Below are 20,587 nucleotides of genomic sequence, written 5' to 3'. Positions count from 1 at the left end.
TCCTCAAATCATTTTCAAAGATTTTGAACCTATCGAAAATTATTACGGTTTAATAAAAGCTACCGTCTACCCTCCGCGCAAATTATTGCATCCTGTTCTCCCTTACAGATGCAACGGTAAACTGATGTTCCCGTTATGTCGCACATGCGCTTGCGATCAAAACCAAACAACAAACTGCGACCACAACGACGAGGAGAGGGCGCTCGAGGGGTGTTGGGTCAGTATCGAACTTTTAAAAGCCATCGAGAAGGGGTACGTCGTCGCGAAAATAGACGAGGTATGGCACTTTCCGCAACAATCAGACACATTGTTTAGCGAATACGTAAAGACGTTTTTGCGGTTGAAACAACAAGCATCGGGGTACCCGTCAAACGTTGTCACAGACAGTGACAAAGAGACTTACATTCAGAGTTATTTTGAAAAAGAGGGGATACAACTTGATCCTGAACATATCAATCATAACCCCGCACAGAGGTCCATCAACAAATTACTGTTAAACAGCCTTTGGGGGAGGTTCTCGATGAGGGAGGGGCTACCTCAAACCACGCTCGTGAACGATCCCGAACTTTTCACCAGAATAGTTTTTGGCGAAACCGAGACCATGACATATTTCACTTTTGTCTCGGACGACGTAGCGCTTGTCCAACATCGTCCTAAAAAGGGAGACGTTGTTGAGACTCGTGACATTAATGTATTTGTAGGTGCGTTTACAACCGCGCACGCTCGGTTGGAATTGTACCAACTCATGGACAAACTAGGCGACCGTCTCTTGTACTCCGACACAGACAGCGTCATTTTTGTGTCTAGGGACGGTGACTGGGAGCCACCTCTGGGTGATTATTTGGGGGAGCTGACAAATGAGATAGATGACGGTGATTATATCACAGAGTTTTGCTCCAGCGGCCCAAAATCTTACGGTTATCGCACGGCCAAAGGTAAAGTGTGCATGAAAGCTAAGGGTATAACGTTGAACGCTAAAAATTCCCAAGCCATCTGTCTGGATAGCCTTATCGGTCTGGTTGACGGTTATGTGACTTTGTCTGATGATACGCAATACATCCTGGCTCACACTGAAAACATTGTGAGGAATAAAAAGACGCTCACTTTGCATAACAAGTCAGTCGTTAAAAGGTTTAAGGTGGTGTATAATAAGCGCAGACTTCTGTCCGACTTCACCACCCTTCCTTATGGCTACTGAACCTACGATGCACAGAGGGTCCCGGGATGTTTCTGATTTTGATTTCAGACTTCAGTTCCCATTCAGTTGTGTGATAAGTGGACCTTCAAATTCAGGGAAGAGTTATTTTGTAAAAAAACTGTTGGAAAATGGCATGAATTTGATTTCTAAAAAAATTGAAAACATTGTTTTTTTGTATGATTGCTGGCAACCATTGTACGATGAATTACTTAAATTGTATGACATTAAATTTGTGGAAGGAATTCCCCCGTGTCTGGATGATGATGATTTACTACCTGTCAGTAAAACCAACCTACTCATTTTGGATGATTTGATGGGAGTGGCCTGCGGGAACAAGTCTGTCGAAAAGGCCTTTACGCAATTTGTGCACCACCGCAATCTCAGCGTTATATACATCACTCAAAACTTATTTGTCCAAGGTAAATCCAGCAGGACCATTAGCTTAAACACAAATTACTTAATTCTGTTTAAAAACCCGCGGGATGCCAATCAAGTGGCTGTGCTAGGACGGCAGATGTACCCCGGAAACGCCAAATACTTCATGGAGTGTTATCAAGATGCTACGAGTCAACCTTTCGGCTATCTAATGATAGACTATAAAGCAAAAACTCCTGAACAATTTCGCCTCAGAACGGGGTTGCTTTCCAACCACCAAGTGGTTTATCTCCAGAAAAAACGAAGGACGTGACAGTCGCTATGTCGGCCAGACTTTGTAAACATCTCCCGCTATTAAAACTGCTACATAAATCGACGCCTAAACAACGCCGTCTTATTTTACAATCGGCATCCGACGAACTCATTTTAACATTGTGCGAAGTCGCTCTTAACATACTCTATGGCACGATTCCTATCAACCGTCAGCAGTACGAAAAACTGAAGAGGAGGAAATCGGAAATTAAATTTGTTACCAATAAAAAAATTGGTATATCTGCCAAGAAGCGCATTTTCAACCAGACTGGCGGTTTTCTTTTACCTCTCCTGAGTGTCGCTGTGCCCTTTATTTCAAGCTTAATAGCGTCTAGACAGGGCTGACGATGGAATACGCCGAGAAGATGTATTTAGTGCCTCAACACCAACTGGAAAAGCTGAGAAATGAAAATGTTCGTGAGAATATTCAACAGACCGTTGAGAACGATCTGGATACAACCATAAGAAGTATTCTACAGAGGTCTGATTTGAATCAATACGAAAAAGCCAAACTCTATACAAACACCCTGAGCAGGTTTTTGGCACTCGTTAAACAAGGCAATCGTGAGAGTAGCGTTTTAACCCTTTCACTACCTCATTCCGAGCCCACCCATAAAGACGACCGCGGTCCTACCGACGATGGCCACAACGGCAATGTGGAAGATGTCGCGACCGAAGTTCTGAAGAATGTACCATCAAGGAGCGCGAAAAATACGCGCTACATATTAGACAAAATGTCTAAAGCTAAAGAGATCAGCGATTGGAACGAGTCGGGGGAGTTTGTGTTCAAGGGTAAAGTTATACCGGGGTCACACATGTTTGATTTGATAAAAAATATCACTGCTCCGCACAAGGTACGGGATGACCAAAGACCCGTAGGATGGACCAAGTTTCTACAAGCATTTGGGGAATTAAACATTCCATTTTCTACAGTGCCGAATCATCATGTTAGACAAACGATTAATTCTTTAAAGAGTAAACCACGCGCCGACGGCACTGAGTATGGTCCCCAAGCTAAAAAGCCAAAAAAGAAAAAATTCCCCCACTCATCGTCTCCGCGATCAGAGGATTCATCGTTTAAGTCGCATTCTTTCGATCGTGGACAGTGGTTAGAATTTTAAGGTTTCTTTATTTTGTTAATATTGGAATAACTAAATGCACTGTTCATGTACCGGATGTTTGCATGTAAAATAAAAGACAAGAGAAAGATTCCCGTTTAAGCGTTTTTATTCGTTTATATACTAAACAATCACATTGTTAATTTGATCAATCAACCACAGTCCGTAGAAGTATTACAAGATTGTACACATTGAATACACAGACTTAATTTTTCATTACAAACATTCGGCCTTAATCTTTTCACAAAGAGCCTGACCATTTTATCATTTTTAATATAATCGTCGCTGTAGAGCCTCAGCACATTGTCATAGTCGACACCTCTGGCCATGTGGTACAGAAAAAACACGCAGTGCTGTCCGCACGCATCCGATGTAAAATCTTGGACTCGTCTGGCTGAATATAGGGTGGTAGCGGAGTTGGTTGTTAGAAATGTTTTGATGGTGGGTGGAAAGAGATCACTGTCCGGAGGGTTGCCATAACTATCGAAAAAACAACTAGGTCCGTCCTCATCCAAATAAACAGCGGTCCAGTGTTCGCCCGGCATGTGGGCCGGATCCGTATTAATTATCGTCATTGCAGGTAAGTTCGTTATCGGTACCGTAGGGAGTTGATCACACGGTAGAACACCGATAAAATGTGGTTTGCACATGATTTTTTCCATGACGGCGGTGAGTTGTACCGTGTTCATTTCAATAGTAATCGACCAGAACCTGTCTGCGGTTAGAGAGCTCCACGATGCTGTCAAAAACTGCGTAAACTATTAAATTAATAGTGCGCGGCAGTGGGTTTTTGAAACGGGCTTCGAGTCTGATGTTACCCGACTTGACGAGGGAGATGTGCTGACCGCAGTCTTCATCAGGTGTGAGGTTAAAGGCGTAAAGCGCGTATCCGTTCAGAAAATCATCGCGGTCGATAGATAACGGTTGGTTTTTAAGATGTCTACCCGTTGCCATAGCCAGCTGGTAAAATTCACGTACCGCCAGCCCCGCTGCAAAATCGGGTTGCAGCGGCTTTGCAGGGAATTGCTGTCCGTCGACGTAGACTGCCAGGTACTCCAAGTCATAATGTTTAAATGCAAAGGGGTTTTTCCCATAGTTTCCAGTGAATGAATCGTTATCAACCATAGCCAGAACTAAAGATTTTGGCAGTGTTCCTAAAAACAAATTTTCTTGATTTGAAACACGGCTGCCGGCCGGTATGGAGAAATTTTTTAGGCATACCCTGTCTATAGGGTACTTGGCCGTAGCCCCGAGTAAGGCCTGCGCGTGTCCTAGTCTAACGGATGGTGATACGGACACTTTCTTGACAAACAGTGACGCAGTCATGATTTTTAATTTGTAAGCGGGGTCACCAGTTTTCATCAGACAGAATTCATCCTTGCCTCTGATCATGCGAATTTTAATGTCAACGCCGTTCAGCATTAATTTTTCTTGAAAGAAAATGTCGCTGTGAATCGGCGCAAGTAGCTCGACAGTCTTGCTTTCGCTTGTGTATCGAGCTCTTTTTGTCAAGCCGGCGTTAGCGCCCGCGGGATCCGCCACGTCCATCTGACCGGCTGTATCTTTGTAAAACAGCCCCGCGGAGAAGAGTGATTCCAGCGCATCTTTACCGTAATTAATGAGGCTCTCGATTATGGCCCGGTATGGATAGGTACTCGAACTCTGAGATATCAGCCGATCACCAAGACTGACGTCGACTTGCGAAAATATAGTTGCTCCGGGGTAATTTATTAGACCGACCTTTGCGTCGTCCGCTAGGTCGCTGCCATCAGGGGCTGTGATTTTAAGCCGTAGATACACCAAGGTGTTATTTAGGTCCAAATAATCCTCGCCGGTTCCGGCGATAAAAAACTCCAACGGAGCAGAGTCCGATATAGCCGATAATGGAGGAACTTCTAAATAGCTGTTTTTCTCAATAACAGTTTGCGTTAGCGGGACCGTGAATAGGTCCAATTCAGACTTGATGCACTCGCCTGACATGCGGTGTAGTAAGGCCATGTTAGAAAATGGTTCGCTTAACTGATACGTTACGCTTCACAGACTTCTTACGCTTTCTACTACCGACTGCTAACTTCTTGAAGGAACGGGCTGTTTTCTTCTTTTTTGTCACGGTACGACCACGCCTCCTTATACCCGGAGGTTTAGATAGACTCTTTCGTGCCATTACCATCAAGCCTGATCCGCCTTGCGGTTTAGAGTCGTCGTTATTTGATCTCGACAGAGCGTTCGAGACTACGTCTGTCACTATATTTTTGGCTGCCGATTTTAGGTGAGGTTTGGCAATGCTGAACCCTCTTTTGAGAAATGGTATGGCCATCCTAAACAAACCTCTGAACAATCCACCAAGACCGGCCCCATACATAACTCCGCCCCCTGCGTATCCTGGCAGACCTCCGCCGGCCTGATTTCGGTAATAATTGACATATTCCGCAGCGTTCGTCTCACGGGGGTTATAATAATTCATTTTAAAGAATAGAATGTTTCGACGGTTTAAAGTGAAGTTTTACAACAACTTTTCCGTAAGAAAATGGTATTTCGCAGTTATGATCGTCCTTCAATTCCACGACAATGTCCGTGATGAGCTCCTTGTTGACCGGTACGTAATGAGGTTTGTCGTATCTAACACTAACCGTTTCCTTGTTTTCACCCGATATATGTACGCATCTCAAAAGGGGGACGTGCGAATCCCCGACGGCCTGATATTGGATAATGTCTGTGTAAACGTAGATCGTATAGAGACCCGCGTTAATATCAGCCTGATAAGGGGCGTATGTATTAACACTCGTTGTAAAATCAGCTTCAGCATGGTAGTCCGCACGTCCGAGAGGATCATCCGGCTTCACCCCTAAAATAGTGGCGAGTTTTCCATAGAACCCTACCGCTATGTTACGTATTGCCACTAGATACACCTTGTTTCTCAATTCATCATAACGCAGTTCTCCGTTCTTTGCAAGAACCTTATTTACCCCAAGGATTACATCGTAAATGGTCGCGTAGTATCCACCATTTATTTTTAATTCCTTCCTTACAGTAGTCCCCGATATCTTTCTAATCTTTTTCTTTTCCCCCGGTTTATCTCCTTCCTTTTCCGTCGGGAGTGGGGCCTTGTAAAGCGTGAAACCCCCATCCTTATCACTTAAGGTGTACCAACTTTTAGGATATTCAATTTCAGCAAGCGCAACATCCCATTTTCCTTTCAAGTTGATGGTTGTAGATAGCCTCGTTCTGTAACTAGATATACGGTTTTCAGGATAGACGTCCAAAGATGCGTTGCACGGCAACGTAACATAGAAACCTTGATCTTCCATGATAGTAGCCTTTACATGAATGAACCGATCCGTAATGAGTTTACGCGTTTTAAGGCTTTTGCAAATCCACCAGAGTTTTTTTGTCAATATAGCTATTAAATTTCGACGGCCATCCTAACCATTTCACTAAAACGAGCGTAGACCTCCCCTGTTTTTTCTCCCCTAAAACCTTTTCCACCTTAAACGACTTGTTTTTGCTCACAATGATCTTTTGTAGCTCTTTTTCATAAAAAACTCCGTCGATGATCTCACCGTCGTAATCAGATAGTCTGTAGACAGGTGGTTGACGAGGAATGCATGCGGATATTGTGAAAAATTCCTCCGTGTAGTTCTGCTCATACCCTTTGGCGAATGGCCCTCTCACTTTAGAGATCCTAACAAGATCTCCGACTTTATATTTAAATAAAACCTTTTCATTCTTCTTTATATCACCGTACAAGTTTTGAAACACACTCGCCTCATTTTCTTTGTTGACGTCCAAAGGTCGCATCCTAATACTCCGGTGATAACTGCTGTTGTACCCCTCCATAATATCTTGTAAAACATCTATGTACCGGTGGGAGTTTGTGGCCGTTAAAAATCTCCACATACGACTTTTTAATGTTCGATTAAAACGCTCCACGACGCTAGCTTTCAAATCCGTAGCCGTTGCGAAATGAGTGATGTTATGCTTTTTCATTAAGTCTTGAAAACGCTTGTTAAAAAATTCCGTCCCCTGATCAGTCTGTAATTTCTGCGGTACACGTCGCTCTTTGAGTATAGACTCAAACGCCTTAGTGACCTCTGCACCGCTTTTATTCTTTAGTACACGACACCACGCATACTTGCTAAATACATCGATGCAAGTCAACAAATATTTATTATTATCATTATCCTTGGAATACGCAGTCATATCAACGAGATCCGCTTGGAACTGCGCGTCGATACCATAAACCACAACTCTATTGCGTTTGTATTTCACAGGCGCGGTTCTGTGTAATGTGTAAGCGTCCTCACCGGCAAGCCAATCTGAAACCTCTTTATCGCTTAGACGGACGCCACTATCCTTAAAGACCGCGTCTTTTAGGCGTTTTTTCCCCCCTAATGATCCGGGGTTGGAAGGTGTATAATAAGCATCTTTCATGAGCTCTGCCATGTTATCGGCTCAACCTTTTGCAAAAGAATAAGACAAAGGCTGGTATGCGTTAAACTTTTTATTAAAAATCGTTACAGGATATATGATAGGATATATATGATAATGACAACTATCTCAAAGTAATAAAACAAGAAAATATACATGATAGGATATATGATAGCTATCTCCGAGTAATAAGACAATAAAATAAGAAAGACAAGGTATTACATGCAGAGTATGAAGAGTAAAATTTTGTTAGATACACTCTAACCAGAAAAGAAATTCACGACATGTCTTTAAATCACAATCTAAGAAATGATCAACCGCTGTTTCAATAAAAGGATTTACATCGAAATCAGCATCTTTTAACACCAACTCCTCACAAACATCAGTTACAAAGGCACAGATACATGTGATGTCGGCAAAACGCAACTCTGCTTCACACACTATATCCAGAACGTTTCTTAAAACAGAAAGCGGTTCATCGTTATTGGCACATTCGGTGATCATTTTACCCCATGTACATATCACTCCTCGAGCATTTTTCATTACTTTCTTGAGATTCTTTACACGCTTATCTTCATCATCATCATCATTTTCTTCTTCTTCATCATCAGAATTTGAAAATATGATCACTTCTTCCAGCAATCTCTCGAGTTCTCTTCTGTAATGTTCTTTGAACATATTTCCCATAAAATCTTTTAGGCTATATACCAGACCCATGTTGTTAGTGTCGGTGGTGCTGCTGACGGTTTCTTGGTTACTCTCCATCCGTAAGGGGTTTACCCGACCAGATATCGACCGCGTCGTAGACTGCTTTCTTGCACGATTCGTCCACAAGCTCGTCCCTGATTGCTTGCAGCCTGCTGCCGATGTACGGCTCTTCTTTTAATTCATGCAGAATAGCTCCGGTTGTTCCTTGAATCCGTTGAGGGTGCGACTTTAGTCCGCAGCGTCGTAGCGCGTGAGCGATAGCGCGGCGAAGGCTGGGTTTAAACAGCTTGCGGGTCAGTTCGTCAAAGTGAGTATCGAAGAAAAATGTAGGTGGTTCAAACAGGCAGGAGTGTTGGAGCTGGCTGGGGTGATCAATGGCACAGCCCTCACAGTCTTCCTTCAACTTGTTGCTGATGATGTGCTGCAGCAGCGCTGCGATCGTGGCTTTCACGGTCTTGAATCCGATATCGGTAAAGCAGCCGTCTGTCACGTCAAAATCCTGTTTAGTAGCGAAAGGTGTGTCGGCGCAGAGTTCCGTCAGGAAGGAGAGGTTGCGGTATCCGAGCTCTGTGCAGAATTTATCCAGCCATTCTTTCGAAGTGTCCGTTGCAGAAGTGTTTTCTGTTAGAACATGATCCGTAGCATTATCATCAGGATGATCGAGATCGCATTTGTATGAGTTGATGAAGCAGTGCATCTGCTGTGGAGACATGTCTCGAGCCATGGCTTATAAATGAGAAGTGTTGGTGGGTTAGACTTACCCGCTCTTTTGATGGCTGTAGTGAATGGGCGGGGCCGGCAGTTCGTACATGTCGCTGCGGGGGCATCTCTCTGGGTGGAACAGGGCCACTTTAATTTTCTTGTAACCATCATGTATGTTGCACCAATTGAACATCTTGTTTATCGCCGAGAAAAAGCCACTCAGCAGATCCAGATCACGCCACGTGAACAAAAACTGCATCTCGTACAGTTTGTCGTGTTCTTCCTTTTCCACAAGGCGTCGGGGTGGGTCACGGAGCTTTGTCTTGTCTTTGCAGCAGAAAATGTAGACATATTCGTCGTCATTCTTCATAGAATGGTCTCCGACCACACGGTACCGGGTATTCGGCACCACACTGTCAAACTCAGAGATGTACAACGGCATCCCCCGGCAGTCATTCAGATCCTTCCAGACACGGCCGTAAAACAGCACCCAGTCTTTCTCATGAAACACCACACACGGATCCCCCCGGTAAAAATCACCGAGGGTATCTGCTGTGTAGAGAGTCACGACTCTGGATGCTTTATGAAAGATGTAGCCAAATACCCGCTTATTGGACATTATATTCTCCTTTTTCACGACATCCGTATTGTCATGGAGAAACTTTGTTATACTCGTATGTCTGCAATGTTTTTTTGGTGCCATTTCCAGCCCGTCATATATCGAGTCATCATCGCTATCCATATCAGGAGTTCTAGGTGAGTTTAAATGCGCCATGTCTATGTAGCTCATAGCTCCTCTTCTCATTTTTGCAGAATGTCTGAACCTCTATTTATATAACCCTGTGACGGAATGCGACACCCCCGAAATATCTGTTCAAACAACCGGGTCAAACGATCATTCACTCCCGGAGCTCACGGGTCAACATCCAGATGGACAAACACAAACAACATTACATTCATCCTAATATCCGAAGGTCACAGGTCAACAGCCAGATGGACAAACACAAACAACATTACATTCATCCTAATATCCGGAGGTCATAGGTCAATGACATCGGGGTCAAAGGTTGTGTTGACACAGTCCGGAAACGGAAGGACAAAAGGTCACACCTGTCAAGTCATCAATCAAAGGGGCCATAAATCACTTTTTGACACATGCCCCAGGGTAATAACTACTTATCTATAGGTGTACCAAATGATTCGTTGTGATTAATTCATAAGAATTATTATATTCATATTCCACCCATAAATTGATTAATAACTGTACAAATCGTTACAACACAGCTGCCGCTGACCAAACAATCTGCGGTGACGCCCACACGAAACAATCAACCAGACACACCCACACAAACACACAGACACCAGAATGAGACAGCGGATTCATCAACCGTGACAAATGCTTTATATTCTTTGAATTTCATTACGTTTTTCGTGAATATTATTTAAATTGCAAATGTACTCAGTTAAAAACAAATCTAATATTGTTCATCATGTATCATAAAACATTGACATAAAACCAAAAACATTGCAGTTCATGAAAATTCAACATTACACAATCTTATGAGAGGAAGGTTATGAACATGAACCCCCCGCCCAAATCCTTGAAACTTCACCTTTTTTCTCTACGAAACTTTAAAAAGCATTTTTTTTTTCAGAGGTGAGACACACGTACACATCACATTTGGTGCACTTCACCCTAACAATACACTTACATCCACTTGCACCTGCCTTTTTGAGACACCGTGGTAGGCCAGTGGTTGGTCTGGGCCAGTATACTGGCTGTGGTGGCAATGGGCAGGCAGGTCTCTAATGTTGATTTAATCCATAATACAAATGTCATGTCCTTAACATGCGACTAATCAACATTATATCACTAGCATTAATGTTTTTATTGTTACAGCTTAACAGACTGCAGCTGACCTTTGCTAGCTAGCTAACCTATTATAATAATGTCATTCCATTATTGCGCAGTGTTGCCATATGGCAACACAGTGTAACCAAGGTTACCAGAGTAATATAGAAATAAATTATGTTATTAATATAATAACATAATGTGAAAACTATTAAACTACTTAAAAATAAGTATATTTATAAAAGAAAATAATAATTTTTATACACACATATATATTTTACTTGGTTATTAATGTGATCAATAGCAAGTAGTTCCCTTTCGTGGGAACATCGATGCTACGTCCAATGACGCAATGGGAACCCTCTGCATTTTGTGTTCGTGAAGCACCTCTGTATCCAACCAATGAGAAGACGTGACGTCAGAGGCGGGTGACGTCACGGACCAGGAAACTATAAAGCATACCCGGAACAAAGAACGCTAGCTTCTGTTGTCTTCAGCAAGCGCTATCTGTATCTTGTTTGTCTTATTTATTGTTGTCTGTCCAGTTATATTACACTGTGATCTCTTCGTCTGAGGACAAGAGTTTTCCAAGCACAACATAAAGACATATATATATATATATTATAATGGCGGAAAAAAGCAGCATTTCACTAAGTGTGTTCATCCCTGTCCTCGCTTCATCACGGACGGGGATACACACGAGATGTGTGTCAGATGCCTGGGAGTTGAGCACGCACAGGCAGCTCTCGAGGGAGCTGTCAGTGTTCACTGCGAGAGGCTCACTCTCAGAGTGCTGCGTTCACGCCGGGCGCTCTTCGAGGAGGGCGCCGCGGCGAGTGTTCCCCGCGGGTCCGGTCCCACCGCTGCTGAGGCTCGGCACAGTCTGCACTCGTGGGGTTCACAAATGGATCTGTCAGAGGGGGGAGAGATGGGCCCAGCCCTATCGCTCCCCTTACCTGCTGGACCCAGTGTCTCTCCTCTGGCGGTGGAAGCACGCGCTGCGGTTTCTTCCCCCTGGAGGGAGACACAGACACTCAATATATCTTCCTCTTCCCCGAGGAGGTTGATGTGGAGGGTGTCGAAGGGGATGAGGAACCACCATCCTCATCCCCAGCGTATGAGGAGCTGTTGGAGGTAGTGACCAGGGCAGTTGAAAAGCTAAACATTGACTGGCCCGCGGAGAAACATGAGAATAGACCCAAAAGCAAGTTGGATGAAAGATTCCTTCCCGCACGGTCACTACCCCAGCGTCGGGGTCTGCCGTTCTTTCCCGACCTCCACACCGAGGTGTCGAGGTCGTGGAAGAGACCTGTACAATATCGTGTCTTCAGCCCCCAAACGTCACTGTACAGCAACATCATGGGGCTGAAGCACCACGGCTATGGGGCGATGCCTCAGGTAGAAGAGACGCTTGCGAGCTATCTCTCGCCCGAGTCTGCGTCGTCCCTCAGGACCCCGACGTTGCCCACCAAGCCCTTAAAGATAACATCTAATTTGGTGGGCAAGGCTTACTCAGCGGCGGGTCAGGCGGCGGCGTGCCTGCACACAATGTCAATCTTGCAGGCATACCAAGCTGATCTGCTGGGGGAGATAGATGAGAGTGGGGAAGCAACATTCGAAGCTATCCAAGAAATCCGTAAAGCGACAGATCTAGCTCTCCGGGCCACCAAGGAGACGGCCAAATCAATAGGCCGCTCTATGGCAGCCCTGGTGGCCATGGAGAGGCACTTATGGCTTAATTTATTGGATATTAAAGACAAGGATAAGAATGTTTTGATGGATGCACCGCTGTCTCCTGCTGGCCTGTTCGGCGACGCAGTTACAACTGTCGTCGACAGGTTTCAGGAGACACGCAAGCAATCAGCGGCCTTCCAGAAAATTCTTCCCCGCCGCTCTCATCCCCCCGAGGCTGCTGGGCGGGAGCAGCCTCGGCCGACAGCCAGCTCCTCAGCGCATAGAGCGCAACAGAAGGCCAGTGTCGCCTCCCGTGCGCCCCCACAAAAATCATGGGGACCGGGCCGGGCGACACAGGCGAAGCCTTCCGGAGGTAGGACGGATCTGAGGACCGTCATTATCTCCCGGAAGGCTTCAAAGAAGAGGTCCTGATCTCTCGAGGGCAGCCCCCTCCGGGAGGATTCGGATATCGGGTCCTCCTTGGTGCCCTCAGGGGACCGTCCTGTCAACCCTGCCACCCAGTGTGCATCAGGGCACAGCGGTCTCCACCGATCCTCCGAGGAGGGTCGGTTGGCGCTTGATTCGTCTGTCTGCCGGTGCGCCGCGTCAGATGGACGAGCCAAGTGCTCAAAAAACACCAGAGACCAGTCTCGAGGGATTGGTTCCCTTAGTAGAATATGTGGAAGAATGGAAACGTCTCCCGAACATTTCGAAGTGGGTGCTGCTCATAATAGAACAGGGTTACAGAATTCAGTTCGGTTCTACACCTCCCAAGATCAACGGGGTGCTTCCCACAGTGGTAACCCCAGAGCAGTCTCTGGTGATGGAACAAGAGGTTACGACGCTTTTGCAAAAAGGAGCTATAGAAAGGGTTCCTCCTCCCAGCAAAATGTCGAGCTTTTACAGCCGCTACTTCATTGTTCCAAAGAAGGATGGAGGGTTGCGTCCGATCATAGATTTACGTGTGTTAAATCATTCCGTAAAGAAGTTGAAGTTCAAAATGCTTACACTCAAACAGATCATTCCCCAGATCAGGTCCGAGGACTGGTTTGTGGCGATAGATCTGAAAGACGCATACTTTCATGTATCCATCCATCCTTCTCACAGGAAGTTCCTCAGGTTTGCTTTCGGGGGCGAAGCTTACCAATAGAAGGTTCTTCCTTTCGGCCTATCTCTATCACCCCGTATGTTCACGAAGTGCGTGGATGCAGCGCTGGCTCCATTGAGACTCCAGGGCATCCGCGTGCTGAACTATATTGACGATTGGTTGATATTAGCTCAAACAGAACAGTTGGCAGTTCAACATCGAGATGTTGTTCTGTCGCACATGAAAACGCTTGGGCTGAGGCTCAACGCCAAAAAGAGTGTGCTGGTCCCGAGCCAGGTTGCAAACTATTTAGGAGTAATCTGGGATTCCACCACGATGCAGGCACAATTGTCCCCTGCTCGTGTGAATTCCATTCTCGGGGCCGTGAATGGGGTGAAGTTAGGCCAGTCACTCACTGTAAAACAGTTTCAGAGACTGTTGGGTCTGATGGCAGCTGCGTCCAACGTTATTACTTTTGGCCTCCTGCACATGAGACCCTTACAGTGGTGGCTCAGGACCAAGGGGTTTTCTCCGAGGGGAAATCCTTTTCGCATGATCAAAGTCACGCGGCGATGCCTTCGTGCTCTGGTCATGTGGAAAAAGCCTTGGTTCCTGTCCCAGGGACCCGTGTTGGGGACTTCTCATCGTCGCGTAATGCTTACGACAGATGCTTCTCTCACGGGCTGGGGGGCGATCATGAGTGGTCGCTCAGCTCAGGGTCTTTGGAAGGACCATCAGCTCTCCTGGCACATAAATCGGCTGGAGATGATGGCGGTGTTTCTTGCTCTGAGACACTTCCTCCCAGACCTGAGGGATCACCATGTGTTGGTCCGCACGGACAACACTACGGTGGTCTCTTACATCAACCATCAGGGGGGTATGCGGTCTCGCCTATTATCAAAGTTGGCCAGCCGCATCCTCCTCTGGTCCCAGGGAAAGCTCCTCTCTCTGAGAGCAGCTTACATTCCCGGGCGGTTGAATGTGGGGGCAGACGCTCTGTCGAGGCAGAGTGCGAGACCGGGGGAATGGAAACTCCACACCGAGGTGGTGGAGCTAATATGGAAAATGTTTGGTCGAGCTCAAGTCGATCTATTTGTCACAGAGGAGTCAGCTCAGTGCCCTCTGTGGTATTCCCTGCAGCACCCAGCACCTCTAGGGCTGGATGCTATGCTACAGACGTGGCCGAGGCTGCGCCTGTATGCATTTCCCTCAATCTCACTGCTCCCGGGAGTTCTGGAGAAGGTTCGCCAGGAGAGGGTCGACCTAATATTGGTGGCCCCTTACTGGCCGACCAGAATATGGTTCTTGGACATAATGTCTCTACTTCACGGCTCGCCTTTGGAGCTTCCTCTCAGGCAGGATCTCCTGTCGCAACTGGGCGGCACGATTCTCCATCCCCGCCCAGAAATGTGGAAACTGTGGGCCTGGCCTCTGAGGGGGCAAGGCTCATAGAATCTGGTCTCCCAACCGAGGTTGTGGAGACCATCCTTCACTCCAGAGCTCCCTCCACAAGGAAGCTGTATTCATACAAATGGAAACTGTTTGCTACATGGTGTGGCCAACATAATTTGGACCTTGTCCAGTCTCCAATCAGCTATGTGCTGCACTTCAAGATAAGTTTTCTGAAGGTTTAACCCCTTCAACACTAAAGGTGTATATCGCAGCCATTTCGGCTTATCACAGTCCTGTAGGGAGCTCCTCGGTGGGTCGAGACCCCCTAGTTATGCGCTTCCTTCGTGGCACGCTCAGGTTGAGACCTGCGGCGTGCACAAAAACCCCGACCTGGGATCTGACTATTGTGCTCCAGGGGCTAGCTGAGGCTCCCTTTGAGCCAATAGAAGAAGTATCAGACAAATTCCTGACACTAAAAACTGTCCTTCTGTTGGCAATTTCATCCCTAAAAAGGATTGGCGATTTACAAGCGCTGTCAGTCGCTCCATCATGCTTAGAATTTGCGCCCGGTATGATTAAGGCTTTCTTACACACCAGACCGGGTTATGTCCCAAAGGTGCCGTCGAGGGTCCCAGGTCCCATCGTACTCGAGGCGTTCTGCCCGCCTCCATTCACAAATGTGGATCAGGAAAAGAAGAATCTACTTTGCCCTGTGAGGGCATTGGATGCTTATGTCCACAGAGCTGCCCTGTGGAGAAAAATCAATTATTTGTATGTTATGGGTCCCCGAAGAGAGGGGGTCCAGCATCTAAACAGAGGATGAGCAAGTGGGTGGTCAAGGCCATCTCACTCGCATACAAAGCAGTGGGACACCCATGTCCCTTAACTATTCGAGCTCATTCCACTAGAGGTATGGCTGCTTCCAAGGCTCTTTTATCAGGAGTTTCCTTAGACGATATTTGTGGTGCGGCTGGATGGTCATCCCAGCACACCTTCATCAGATTTTACAATCTTAACCTGAATGTCACTCCAGGTGCTATAGTTCTACAAGATAACAGCCAGGCACTTGGTGACACGGCGTAGTTGGGACAGCGTTCCCATTGCGTCATTGGACGTAGCGTCGATGTTCCCATGAAAGGGAACGTCTCGGGTTACGAGTGTAACCCTTGTTCCCTGAGTAAGGGAACGAGACGCTACGTCGCATTGCCGTACCTCCTTCATGCCTGGAGCGCTCTTGCTTCAGACAATACTCAGAAGCTAGCGTTCTTTGTTCCGGGTATGCTTTATAGTTTCCTGATCCGTGTCGTCACCCGCCTCTGACGTCACGTCTTCTCATTGGTTGGATACAGAGGTGCTTCACGGACACAAAATGCAGAGGGTTCCCATTGTGTCATTGGATGTAGCGTCTCGTTCCCTTATTCAGGGAACAAGGGTTACACTCGTAACCCGAGACGTTTTGAATATAACATGAGCCAATGAGAGCGCAGAATGTGGCGCACCGGAGAAATTGGTTTCCGGTGTTATGAAATATTCGGTGTCTGAGATTTTCGGTGACACTGGGCGGAGCTTACATGAATATTCACAAGTTTCCTGTTTTGTCTTAAAGCGCCACTGAAAATTTTAGTGGACTGCCCTTGTAACGTGATTGTGTTTCCACGTCGAATTAATTTATGATTCTTTTTTATTAATAACTGTTTATGTATGCTCAATAGATTGTAGGTTCCCTTTCGATACTTCACTCGTACTGCATATGGGGGAAAAGTCTCCCTTTTTCCCCGCTACTGAAGCCTTTTTCAATAACACAGTGCAGCTGCATTGTCATTGGTTCACTCATTGCAAGTCGTTGAAACAATGATGGCGCGGCTTAGCTGCGCGGCCTATGGCGACAAAGCGCGCAAACTTTCCCTACGTGCCGTCGCCATTTATGGCTTAACCTGATGGAGATCAAAGATCAGGACAAGACGGCCTTCCTGGATGCACCCATCTCCCCGTCAGGACTCTTTGGACCAGCAGTGGAAGGGTTCACAGAGCGCTTTACGGCAGCACAGAAGTCTTCTCAAGCGATGAGACATTTCCTGCCCAAGCGTTCAAGCTCCGCGTCTGCTCCCAGCCACCCCAGGCCTGCGCCGGCTCAGCAGACGAAACCAGCTCCCTCTGCCTCACAAGCTGCACCACCCAAAGAGCACCGCCAGCGCTCGCGCTCCTCTAAGCGCACGGCTTTCCCAAGACGCCAGGGACCCCCGCCCAAGATTGTGCTGGACCCGGCGCCTCCTAAGTCGTCCTGATCGGCCAGAAAGGAAGAGGATCGGGGCATGTCTCACTGCGGCCGGACCACCCCGAAAGCTCGCTCATGCATACTCCCCTCTGCCTTTTTTTAACTCCGGGCACGGGACAAATGCAGTCTGCTGTAATAGGACCCACACATGCTGCGTCCTTAACAACCGCCGTTATCACGGCGACCAATTTTTTACACTCTCCTCAAAAGAGCTTATTTCCTCTTCCTCCCATATCGGTGTGCGACCCCCCTCTACGCAGGCCGCCATCCGATGTCATTCTACCCCTTGCTACCCGGGCCGAGGCTTGGCAGGCCATCCCCGGCGTATCAAGTTGGATTCTGAGAACCATAAGCCTAGGTTACTCGCTCCAGTTTGCCAGAAGACCCCCGCGCTTCGGCAGGGTTATTCAAACTACGGTACAGCCGGACGATGCTCACGTCCTCCGGGCCGAAGTTTTAACTCTTCTGAGGAAAGGGGCTATAGAAATAGTTCACCCTTCGCAGAGCGAGTCGGGCTTCTACAGCCGCTACTTTCTGGTTCCAAAGAAAGACGGCGGTCTCAGACCCATTCTGGACCTCAGACTTCTGAATCTTTCCCTCATGAAGCGAAAGTTCAGAGTGCTAACGCTGAAGCAGATCCTCGCACAAGTATGTCACGGTGACTGGTTCTGCTCGCTGGACCTGAAAGATGCTTACTTTCACATCCAGATAGCCCCCCAGCACAGGCGATTCTTGAGATTCGCGTTTGAGGGTGTGGCTTACCAATATACGGTCCTTCCCTTCGGGTTGTCTCTAGCTCCTCGCACTTTCACGAAGTGCATGAACGCGGCACTTTCCCCTCGGAGGCAGATGGGTATACGGGTTCTAAACTACCTCGACGACTGGCTCATTCTGGCCAGCTCGCGAACAGAGCTGGAGCACCACAGATCCGTGCTCCTCAGCCACTTGCAGTGTCTGGGTCTCAGGGTCAATTTAGCCAAGAGCTCACTGCTTCCCACTCAACGTATCTCGTTCCTGGGTGCAGTCCTCGACTCAGTTCGTATGACGGCAGTAGTCTCGTCAGAGCGCGCTCTGACCATTCAACAGCTCGCGGCTTCCATCAAGAACAAAGCCTACCTCCCTCTGAAGCTGTTCCAGAGGTTGCTAGGGCTGATGGCTTCCGCCTCCCCTGTGCTGCAGCTCGGCCTGCTTCGTATGCGGCCTCTTCAGTACTGGCTGAAAATTCGGGTCCCTCCTCACGCCTGGCGACACGGCCGCTTGCGTCTCAAGGTCAATCAGGCCTGTGTAGCAGCCCTGAAGCCCTGGACGAACCCCTCTTGGTTCAGTCTAGGAGTACCCCTGCAGGCGGTATCACGAAGAACGGTGCTTTCAACGGACGCGTCCAACCTGGGTCCAACCTAATGTCTAAAGCATATAGAAAGAATAAACTCATTGATTTCACTTACAACTTATAATCTGCATGTATAATAAACCATAGTAAACTTTATTTACATCTCTTGACAAAAAGGTTTTTGCAGGTTTTAATTAAATAGTCACAATAAGCTTGCATGGTATTGTCAACTCACTCAGAAGACTCCTTGGTAATCCTCGGCAAACTTCGACATCTAGTGGAACTGGCTCAATCGTTTTTTTTTTTTTTTTGAGTCGGACATGCATCAGCCCAGAACTAAAGTTTGATTCAGTTCGATTAGTGAACCGGCTCAACCGGTTACTTCCTATGAACCTGTTTCAACCGGCTCAAAAGAACGATTCGTTCAAGAACCGAACATCACTAGTTTGTTCCCTTGGTAACCCTGATTTAGTTCCTCAGTCCCAGCTGTGTCCTGTTAATTAGCCTTGTTTGCCCCTCTGTTTGCCCTGTATATATTCCCTGTGTTCTCCCTCAGTCTTTGTCGGTTCTCGTCAGTATGTTACATCATTGCAATACGTCTATGTAATATGTAGTCTATGTAGTATGTAGTTTATACTGTGATTTGGTGATGTAAAGCCTTTCTTTTAACCCTGTCAGTAAAACTACTGGACTCTGAATGTATATGGTCCTGATCTCTCTTCTGTCTTTTGCATTCAGAGGGTGTTTTACATGAGCGGCTCATGCTTCACTGCTCTGAATGTGTTTATAGCTCTATGAACTGAACATGACATGATCAAGAGCTCTTCTTCATCAACCAACAAACATGACTTTCAGCATCATATTTGTCTTGACACTGGCAGTGGTTTGTCAAGGTTTGAATAATGGGTAACACTTTATAATAACTGTATGCTATGAAGCATTAGTTAAGCATTAGTAAATAGTTAATTCATAACTTATAAAGCATTAATAGACATTAGTGAGCAGTTTATAAATACAGCTATAAATGCTTTATTCTTGATTTATAAGCATATCTATAATGTGTTTAATAATTGTATTTTCATACTTTATTAATAATCAATTTATCATTTCTAAATTAAGTATTACATTATTTACAAACCAGTTATTTGGGAGTTTTCAGTGGTTCATAAAATCATTTAGGAAGTGTAAGAAAATGATTAATAAACTACTTTAACATTAATTTATACATCGTATTATTTAGACATATAGTGTAATTGTTACGAATGGAGACTCAGGCTGGAGATCCAAGTGCAGCGTTTTATTTACAGTGAGAATGGTCGTACAGGCAGAGTCAATCAGGAACAAACAGGAGCAGCAAAGGACAGGCAGGGTCGTAGTCAGGGTACAGGCGGTAGGTCAAAAGGCAGGCAGATATCACTCACAGAACAGTATACGAGGCAAGGATCAGGACAGGCAGCAACGGGTCAATAAACAGGAACAGACAAGGTCGAGAACAGACAGGCAAACAGGGAATAAACGCTCAGAAATTGCAACAGTGTTAACAATACTTTGCGGTGAGGTGGTGTGAGTGGAAGTCCTTTATAGTCCTGATAATGAGCTGCAGCTGGGTGTGGTGCTTAGTGATAGTGTGCTAGGCTGTATGTGGCAACAGGTGATTGGTGTGGAGTGAACATGTGACTGGCAGAGAGGATTGTGGGAAGTGTAGTCCGGGAACTGACAGGAACATGACAGGAACAGATGGTGATCGTTACAGTAATAGTTACTTAGTGTGTTAATAAATGCTTTATTAACACATATTCCTACTGTAATTCATGATTAATTCAAGTAATTATAAAACGTTTAGAAGTGGTTAGGTAACTATTTTTGTGAGCTCATCTACAGTGAGCACTATTTATGCCTCGTGAAGCTTTACAAAGGAGATTTAAAGGTTCAGTGATCTTCTGCTCTGCTGTTCTCTAATGTTTTAAAGTTAGTACTGAGTTTTGACACTAGGAATATGTGCTAATAAAGCCTTTAATAACACACTAAGTAACTAATACTAAATGTCTAAATAATAAGATGCATAAATGTACATTTAAATATTTTATTAATCATTTAGTTACACTTCCTAAATTATATTATGAACCACTGAAAACT

The 20,587-nt window shown here is 46.0% G+C and overlaps 1 protein-coding gene across 1 annotated transcript; it reads right to left on the bottom strand.

Moving 5' to 3' along the window:
• Positions 1–3,693: 3,693 nt before the first annotated feature.
• Positions 3,694–5,001, bottom strand: LOC125263961 (uncharacterized protein F54H12.2-like). Its single transcript, XM_048183162.1, has one exon. The coding sequence runs from the start codon at positions 4,999–5,001 to the stop codon at positions 3,694–3,696; it is 1,308 nt and encodes a 435-aa protein (XP_048039119.1).
• Positions 5,002–20,587: the final 15,586 nt, after the last annotated feature.

Source organism: Megalobrama amblycephala, linkage group LG3 (assembly GCF_018812025.1).
Source record: "Megalobrama amblycephala isolate DHTTF-2021 linkage group LG3, ASM1881202v1, whole genome shotgun sequence".
NCBI lineage: Eukaryota > Metazoa > Chordata > Actinopteri > Cypriniformes > Xenocyprididae > Megalobrama > Megalobrama amblycephala.
The sequence above is the reverse complement of the archived record's forward strand: the minus strand, read 5'-3'. Positions and strand labels throughout refer to the sequence as shown.